Here is a 9824-nt window from a genome sequence, read left to right on the forward strand (position 1 = left end):
TAGTGACCAAAGATCGAATGTTTACCCACAATTTCCTTGGTTTATAAGTGGATTTCGAGCCCATGTGCCCCTTTTGGGCCGCAGGGTGCACACCCCATTGTTCCGATTTTGTTCGGTGTGTTCAATTTGGCGCTTTAATCCACAAGGTCACGATTTTTAGATCCTCGTGGAGGATCTCGAAGTCTTACTCACGTTGTTGTTCTTGTGGACTTTTTTGTTTCACAGCCTTCAGTTTTCATCGAAACTTCCTGAAACTTGGCGTATATATGTAAAAATACCCTGCGCAGACAGTAACGATCTCAGATTTTGAAAATTCCGCTCAGAAAAAAGTTATGACGTCAAAATATCTCCGCTAATGGTAATCGCCGAAAAAATTATCTCCGAAACTAGGCAAGCTTTTTGAATTGTGTTTGCGGGAATCGAACAGGGCATTAACAGAGATGAATTAACGCCCATACGATACATCACTATGACGTCATATCAATTTGTATGACGTCATTCCTATTTTTGACATTTTTTGTTTCACAACCCAGAGTTTTCATCGGATCTTCGTGAAACTTGCCATGTATATGCACAAAGCCCACGCGCAGGCAGTAACCATCTCCGATTTTGGAAATTCTTCCTAGAAAAAAAAAGTTGACGTCATAATATCGCCGCTAATGGAAATCGCCTATACCATTATCTCTGAATCTAGGGAAGCTGTTTGAATTTTGTTTACGGGAAATCAAGCCGGGCATTAGCACAGATAATTTATCGCAAACATGATACATCACAATGACGTCATATTCGTTTTTATGACGTCATCATTAAGAGGACGAGGATCTTAGCTCATTCGAGCTTGTTTTTCGCTTAGGACCCTGATTTCATAGCAGACTTTTCAAAGCATAATTTACCTCAGAAGTGTTGATCGATGCAATGAACAAATTTCCCGCCAGAAGAGTTTCCTCGCACCAGACCAAGTCCTTGCGTCGAATGCGCGGGATAACTATTCCACGAACACCACGGAGTTACAAACCGTGTTTGTTTGGTTATAACTCGGACGGCCCTCGGTGGAGCGCATCGTCCCGCCGGGTCGAACAGCTTCACGTTTTGAGAGGACCTGCTCACAGACACACAGACACGCAAACACACAGAGACAAGTTGGTGAAAACATCACCTCAGTCCACCTTCAGTGGCTGAGGTAATTACAGCAGGTGTGGTGATGAACGAGGATTCGCAATCTCCACCGAAATCGTTTCGATTCCCTCAGGAGAAAATAGAGGACGGTGCCACCGGGAAGTCCGAAACGGTTCGATTTCGGAGGTTCGATTCCAACCGGGATGCTCGAGTTTTTGGTTCGAGACCTTCGTGACTGATCAAAAAAAAATAAAATTACCTCATGAACAAATCACCTCAGGTCCGACTGTCGTTCACAAACCGCCTCAGGTCCGACTGTCGTTCACAAACCGCCTCAGGTCCGACTGTCGTTCACAAACCGCCTCAGGTCCGACTGTCGTTCACAAACCGCCTCAGGTCCGACTGTCGTTCACAAACCGCCTCAGGTCCGACTGTCGTTCACAAACCGCCTCAGGTCCGACTGTCGTTCACAAACCGCCTCAGGTCCGACTGTCGTTCACAAACCTGGAAATATTCGAGTCCACACACATTGCTGTCAGTTATGAGAGACGTTCTCCGTTTGTCACATTTCATTATTAAGGACGAGAAGTCGCCGGCATTGCCCGGGGAAAGTCAATGCGATCCTCGATTATGACTCCTTGGGACTTGTGGAATATTTACTCCGTGCAGTCTTGAGGAGGATTTGGCGCGAGGAAACTCTTTTGGCGGGAAATTTGTTCATTGCATCTTTTTTACACTTCTGAGGTAAATGTGTACAAATTATACTTTAAAAAGTCTCTTGTCGAGTAAGTACATCCATAAGTCTTTACAAAGTGGCTTTTATTCCCGTTCTCAAGTGTTTTCATAACTACAAAGGCTGATAACGACCCTGAATAGATTACTCAAGTATAAATCGGGACATCATGAAAATGCCAAGTCGTACTTTCTCTTCTTCTTCTTCTTCTTCTTCTTCTTCATCTTCTTCTTCTTCTTCTTCTTCACCAGCAAAGCATCATCAAGGCTGAGGCGATTAACACTGACTCCAATATCCAATGAAAGGAGTGACATTGTCTCTGGGCATGAGGCTTTGTTTCATTCACCATACCAGTTCTGAGAGGGCGTGGTGACCGTTTCATTCACCATACCAGTTCTGAGAGGGCGTGGTGACCGTTTCATTCACCATACCAGTTCTGAGAGGGCGTGGTGACCGTTTCATTCACCATACCAGTTCTGAGAGTGCGTGGTGACCGTTTCATTCACCATACCAGTTCTGAGAGGGCGTGGTGACCGTTTCATTCACCATACCAGTTCTGAGAGTGCGTGGTGACCGTTTCATTCACCATACCAGTTCTGAGAGGGCGTGGTGACCGTTTCATTCACCATACCAGTTCTGAGAGGGCGTGGTGACCGTTTCATTCACCATACCAGTTCTGAGAGTGCGTGGTGACCGTTTCATTCACCATACCAGTTCTGAGAGGGCGTGGTGACCGTTTCATTCACCATACCAGTTCTGAGAGGGCGTGGTGACCGTTTCATTCACCATACCAGTTCTGAGAGGGCGTGGTGACCGTTTCATTCACTATACCAGTTCTGAGAGTGCGTGGTGACCGTTTCATTCAACATACCAGTTCTGAGAGGGCGTGGTGACCGTTTCATTCACCATACCAGTTCTGAGAGTGCGTGGTGACCGTTTCATTCACCATACCAGTTCTGAGAGTGCGTGGTGACCGTTTCATTCACCATACCAGTTTTCGTCTCTCTTAACGTTGCACCAGGTTCTGATCAACTTGAACTCGAGAATATTTACATATTATAACATGAAAATGATTCCGTGACAAATCGCAATGGCTCGCAAGTTCTCATCGACCTTTTGTCAGACGGTTGAAGAATAATTCCACCGAAGGAAAAATAGTAAGTCCCGTCTCGGTGATAACTCAAGCAATCTTCTCCAGCTATTATAAATCACCCAAGAGAGATGGATGAATGAGTGAACGAATGAATGAGTGAACGAATGAATGAGTGAACGAATGAATGAGTGAACGAATGAATGAGAATGAATGAGAACGAATGAATGAGAACGAATGATGATTATGAATGAATGAGAACGAATGATGAGAACGATTGATGAGAACGAATGAATGAGAACGAATGTGAGAAAGAATGAATGAGAACGAATGAATCGACATTGTGCACATCCCTGGGTTACAATATGGCCCTGTGGTGCTATTATCCAGAACCAAAGGATTCCACAGCCCGACTCGCAAGGTTGAAGGAGATCCGAGACAAGAGACTGGCGCAACCACATGGATCAGTCCAACGTATGAAGAGTACCTGTGACCCAATACCAGATTCCCTTCTCAGTGTCATGGATATCACAGAGAATGCTATCAACGATTTACCATGAACCTCAGTCGCCTCTCCACTCCTTCAGATCCATCTACTCCATCATGCTCCAAGTTAAGTCGGAGGGATTCATCAGGGGACAAGGTACTGTTTTCATCTGATTGCATCTTCTGTAACTCAAAGGGGAGACGAAAGGTCAAGATCAAAGCGACACACACCAATGAAGGCTTAAGCCAGTTTGAGTGTGACGGATGGCAAACAGTTCTCGAATTAGCTGAAAACAAATGTGACGAGAAATTACTCACACGGATAAGAGGTCATGATTTGTTTGCTACAGAAGTGAAGTATCACAAATCCTGCTGGGTTATCTCCACACAGAATCCAGAGAAATGGAGGAGTACAAGCACAGAGGACAAGGAGAGACAAATAAACCTGGCACAAGCACAAAGTCAGGCCTTTGCAGAAGTTCAGAAAGTCATAGAAGGAGATATCATGAGAGGCAAACACATGATCAAACTGTCAGAGCTTTCCAGCATACGGATTTCGCCAATCCCAACTTCCGTGGGGAAAACCTTAAAGGTGAGTTAGAGAAACATGAGAAGTACAAGGACTCATTGGCGTTCTGTAGATTACACCGCACAGGAAACTTCCACTTACATAGTCTACAATGCAGACAGTGGCACAAGCGACGCGGTAAGATGTGCATATGAGCTTGGTTCTCTTGATATGGTCCAATAATCTGGTAGATATCTGCATCGAATGATCCTTGACACTGAAGCCACTGAAGACCCTTTCTAGGTTGCCTAAGTTTGTCCCAGTTCTAGCTAGATTAGGAGACACGTTGCAAGTACCCGACGACCTGATGGATGACCTGGACGAGTTCACCTGTGCGTTATATGGAAGACCTCGTACTCGGATTGTCGATGAGTTGCGGTTCATGAAAATGAATGAGCTGTATGCGAAAGATGATGACCGTCTCTCCCGTTCGAGCACAGTTGACATGGGCACTCTCCCTCCATGCAAGAAGAACCTGGAGCAACACATCCGGAGAGTCAACTTCCAACTTGGCATTTGGAAAAGAGCCCATGTTGCAAATCTTGAGATCGCTGAGCCAAGTGATGGACATGGGTGGATTTTAGTTGAGGGGAAGCTGGAGCCTCTTTGGTACGAGGGAGGGGTCCTGCCACAGCAGTTAGCAGACATCACTGAAGATTCAGAGAACATCAATGACTCGGACTCAGTCCGATTCCTCTGGAATGTCTGAGTCCATCTTAATGGAGATAGCTCAGAATCTGACAATGAGTAGGATTAGTTGCAATTCACGTTAACGACAGGAATCTTCATTTCTATTGGATTATACTTCTGTTTTGAATTGTTTAGAATATATGTTGTATTTAAATACTTACCGTGTTTGAGATTTGGTGATGTTATTTAGTTCCGTGAATATTGTATTCGATATGATGCGAATATAATGAAAATATAAACACTATTTTATTCACTCTGAAACATTTGCTTTCTGCAGTCTGCATTGGCACTGTAAGTTGAAGATGGATGAATATGAGAAGAAATATGAAGGATAATGAAATAATGCCCGTAAAATATTCTTGTATTATAGGTCACTGACATGATCCGGATTATGGAGATATAGACTGGAAATGTTTACGTGCAATGAAATATCTTATAGTTTGGTGATGCTGATGGTGGCCATCTTGGATTTTTTGGTTGCTTTCAAACTATACTATTAAATAATATTTTGTGTGGTATCATAACATTGTCTGTTTTCATGGTAATAGTTTGTCAAGTAATGTTCCATAAAAGTGACCACAAATGTGTATTTCGTCAAAATGTGGTTGATTGAAAACATTATTTGTCTGAATACCCGTTTGATGCTTATTGTGTGATAACGTTGTATATTTTCATAATAGTTGCTTGATATTTTCTAAAAATAAAAGGTAATTAATACCGTTTCTCACTATCAATGAATAGTCTGTACCTGCAATAAAATTCATATAATCTCAAGTATATTCATTGAGGAATATGGAGTGTTGATTTTGTGTTTATTCGAAAGATAGGAAATATATATATATATATATATATATATATATATATATATATATATATATATATATATATATATATATATATTCAAATGTATATAATTTCATTTAGATTTAATGCACAACACTGTTAGACGTATACAGACGATCAGAATGCAATTATCTTCAATTTGATGCATCATACATGTATATTGGATATGATTTGGGCCTTCTGCATGCTATTTTGATTCCATCCGTAAATTGAATTCGACGCAAATCGATAAAAGTATAATTTTAGGGTACCCCTATTCAAAAGGTCAAAACAGGAAGTGTATCCCAAAATTTTCAATGTTAACATTCATATTCGTGTTCAGTATATCCAGGGGATTCAGAAAAAACATAGGATTGCTGGGAGGTGGGGGGTGCACTGTGGCCATATCTAGCCCATGGCTTAATGATGCCTCCGGCGACTTTGTTAACGGAGGCATAAAAATAGGGGCTCTACTCATGGGTGCTCACCTGGGAGCAGATGAACAAGAAAACCAGGCAACCACTGGTAGGTGTGGAAGACCCACAAAATATGTAATGGAGAAGAAAGTAAATGCCTCTGGATTTAAAAAAAAATGCTGAGCAAACTTTGGTATATACCGGGTGATGAAGGTTGTGGTCAAGTTTCATCTAAATCATGTGTGTAGTTTCAGAGAAGTAGTTGTTGCAAGTGTGTACGAATGGACGACGCACCATCCCATAAGCTCCCCAGAACAATGTTCCAGGTGAGCTACAAACTACGTAGGGGTTCCTGCACGTCGTGCATTGAGAACGTACTGAGTTACTGCACTCATGGTGGTGATCTTTTCCCACCGGTGGTTTTGGGATGTGTTGGACATTGAAAAGCTATGGAGTTATTGGCCTCATGGTGGTTACCCTTTACCTGCGGGCGGGTGGAAGTACTGCCCGACTCTACATCACTATATACACTTTATAACGGCCTTTGCTGCCCTCAAAACAGACGTCAAAGCCAATGTGCAGTTGCTTAAAACCTTGTCCAAGTTCTGGAGAACCGACACTCACAAAACTTGGGACCTCAAGGTGCGATGGTTTGGCCATGAAAGAATAACAAACAGACACACAAACACTTGAAATTATTTCTAACAATGAAAGAACTGGACACTTAAATTATTTTCCAGATTGCACCGATGGGTCATCAGACCAATATTGGAAATTAACCCTTGGATTCGCCCTTTCTTTTTGCCATCTGAACCCCTGGCCGACGCTGCAGGGAATCCAGGTTTGTCCACTGTCTGCTGACGTCCTTTTAATTCACATAAAGTACATCAATTTATCCATCATCTCATCGTGTCCTTGTCCTGCCTGTCATTTATGTTCATGCTCCCCCATGAACAGTGCATTGCTATCAAATAAAAACCATACCTGTAATGGACAGAGAGGTTCAGAGGCTCCAGATCCAGGTGAAAGCCTTGCCACCACTTCCAAGTGAGTGTTCAAAGAAATCAACACATCATTCACACTTTGTTAATTAAATGAGAAAGTTTGCAGGAACATCCTAAGCATTGAAAATCATGCCAAATAACAAGCTTTCGCAGGTTGTTTAACATGTTCGATGAGTTTATTGTTTGGGTGAAAAGTGATGTAATTTGTGGTCCAGATTTTAACCAAATATTACATCTTTGAGCTCCACTCTGTTCTGATGACCCTCCAATGTCAGTCACCTTGAAGGGAAAATCTGCAGCTTAAGGGGAATTACAAGCGCTCGTGTGCACAATGGATCCATCACAGATTATGGTTTTACATGAACAAGCCACTCACCCTCACTGGTACACACAAAAAAGATTTGTAAATGATTGCCGTAGCGAACAACAATACAAAACACAATCGGCATTGGAATCGACAGGTACAAGAGATTACTTTGGATTACAGATTGCCTACAAATAAAACACCCCTTGATCCTATCGAACAAATCTTATAATGCTCGATTTCTTCACAACGTGTGCGCATGTACCTCTTCACTCAATGAATGGATTCTTCCATGCACGTATGCGATGCAACCTCACCACAGGTCACATTTCTCTCTCACTCTCCCCCAAACATGTGATGCCCTAAAAGAGCAATATTTTTAGTACAATAAGTTATGTTATGCAAACTAGACTCCACTTTGTTAAATATAACTTATTCAGTGACTCAATCTTGTGCGCCACAATCACCACCGCAACAGTTCTTATTCGTGCTTCAAAACAACTTTTTCAATCGCAAACAGGTCGGTAGCCTCGCTATCAACGACCGCCTCATTTCTGGTGTTGTACCCTCTGCCCTTTCTGTGCGATGTAAAAGTATTTTTGTACACAAAAATAAAATAAAAATAAATAATCCAAGCAATTCTCCAGTAAGTGAGTGTGGCGGTGCTAGCAGATTTGGCGGTGCAAGCAGGTATACCAGTTGTTTAGCGCAAGCAGGTATATATTAATCTAACAACACCAGTAGCCTGGTGTTGGTGTAGTGCTTAGGGTAGCGGCTTGGGATCCAAAAAGGTCCTGAGTTCAAGCCCCGTTAGCCGCTTGAATTAATACACACCAATTGGTTGATTCAGCCTGTCATCCTTCCGAGGTCGGAGAAGTGAGTACCAGTGTACTGGGCCCGGTGTATGCCCCGGTTAGAATAGGTGTACCATATCCCTGTGTCGTAAGAGGCGACCGGGGTTGCGTCAGGAAGGGCATCCGGCATAAAAAAAACTAAGCCAAATCACTATGTGGATCATACGGATGATCCGCTGTGGCGACCCCTAATGGGAGTAGCCGAAAGAAGAAGAAGCAGGTATACCAGTGCAAGTTTCGGTAGTCTTATTGGTTGTTATCTCCATTTGTGGTTTTCACGAGGTGGGAGGAAGTTCTCACAGAACTCAAAATCTCCACCTCATATTTTTTGATGAAGGATCATGATTCACGAACCAAACTGTGAAACTTCGTTCTCATGGCCTCGTACCAGGAGCTCTTTTCAGAATCTTCACTGAACCTCTGATATCCTCCTCTTGTGCTATTTTCCAGAATGATTAAGTACTCAGTAAGGGTTTTCTTTATCATTCCTCAAGCTCCAACTATCACTGGTATAATTTCATCTCTCTTCGATTTCCAAGACCTCGACCTCATTTTTCAAATTCTGGGATTTGGTCATTTTCCTGATTCCTGTGGCATTTAGTCCGAAGTCATTCCTTGAGCCCAGTCTCGAGACCTCGATCAACAATGCCAACTTTTCCTTTTTGTGTTTGAGCACCACGTCCGGACACAATGCTTTGTTTACAATGTTCACACTTCACAGGATCATCTTGTCATACGTGAACATTATATGTTCATTTTGAAGGATCGGATGTGGTTTGTGTTTCCATGATTGTTCTGGGACGCGGATGTTGAAATGTTGACAGATGTGCCAGTGGATTCCTCGCCAGATGCTATCATGTCTTTCTGTGTATGGTTGTTCTGACATGAGTTTTTTTTAACATCCTGAGAGGAGTTGACTGGTACTTTCTGTTTCTACCCCACAAAACCTGCATTTGTCCAATTGGCTCAATCCCACCATTTTCTTAAAGGCATTTGTGTAATGTCCTTGGTCTTCAGCATTGATAATGACTCATTCTCCATCTCAACTAATTTGACCACTTTGTCACCATTCCAAAGAGCCTTCCTTAAATCTTCCTGCTCTTTTGTCATTTGCACATTTGTCGGAGTATATCTGCTGATATATATATATATATATATATATATATATATATATATATATATATATATATATATATATATTTTTTGTAGTTTTCCTTCTTTTTTTTATTTGCAATCATTGGAGCTGTAGTTGTTTCTCTTTCGTTTTCCCGTGTGGTATCCATCATTTGCACCTGTTTTTGGAAGTTTGTTGCTAAATGGATTCAGGATCCCTTTTCAGGTTTGTTGTTTTCTTGTTCGTGCACAAATCTCATCCGATAATCTGTTGAGCTCTTCAAGTGCTCCGCTAGTCCGACACACGATCTTCTGTGCACTTGGTTTCGCTCCATCAAACCACTTCTTCCCTTTCGCCTCGGTATACATTGGTTTTTGGAGAACATCTTGTGAATAGTTAGAAGCTTCCTTGTTTTGGTGTCTCCATTGTTGATCTCCAATTGTGGCCAATTTATAAATGCACAGCTATACAGGAATACCGGCACTGCAAGTTGGTTTCTCACTTTGGTTTTGTTTCTTGGGGAGAGGGTTTTTTCTAAACCCTCTCCCCAATTATCTAAAGTACCTCAGGGTCTAAATTATTATCTAAAGCATTTTTTGTGTTGTACCTCAGGGCCTTCTTCTTTTC

General features: G+C 42.2%; 1 protein-coding gene across 1 annotated transcript in view; it reads right to left on the reverse strand.

The window, feature by feature from the left end:
• Positions 1-7237: 7237 nt before the first annotated feature.
• The window catches only part of RNMT (RNA guanine-7 methyltransferase), a 46226-nt gene continuing 43639 nt past the window's right edge, over positions 7238-9824 (reverse strand). The window contains exon 12 of the mRNA XM_085890262.1: positions 7238-7591. Within this exon, the coding sequence (XP_085746388.1) occupies positions 7566-7591 (26 nt within the window). The 3' untranslated portion in view covers positions 7238-7565. The remainder of the gene's footprint in view (positions 7592-9824) is intronic.

The sequence above is a fragment of the Eptatretus burgeri genome, chromosome 7, assembly GCF_056783735.1.
Source record: "Eptatretus burgeri isolate ZD-2024b chromosome 7, Ebu_testis_v1, whole genome shotgun sequence".
NCBI classification, from domain to species: Eukaryota; Metazoa; Chordata; class Myxini; order Myxiniformes; family Myxinidae; genus Eptatretus; species Eptatretus burgeri.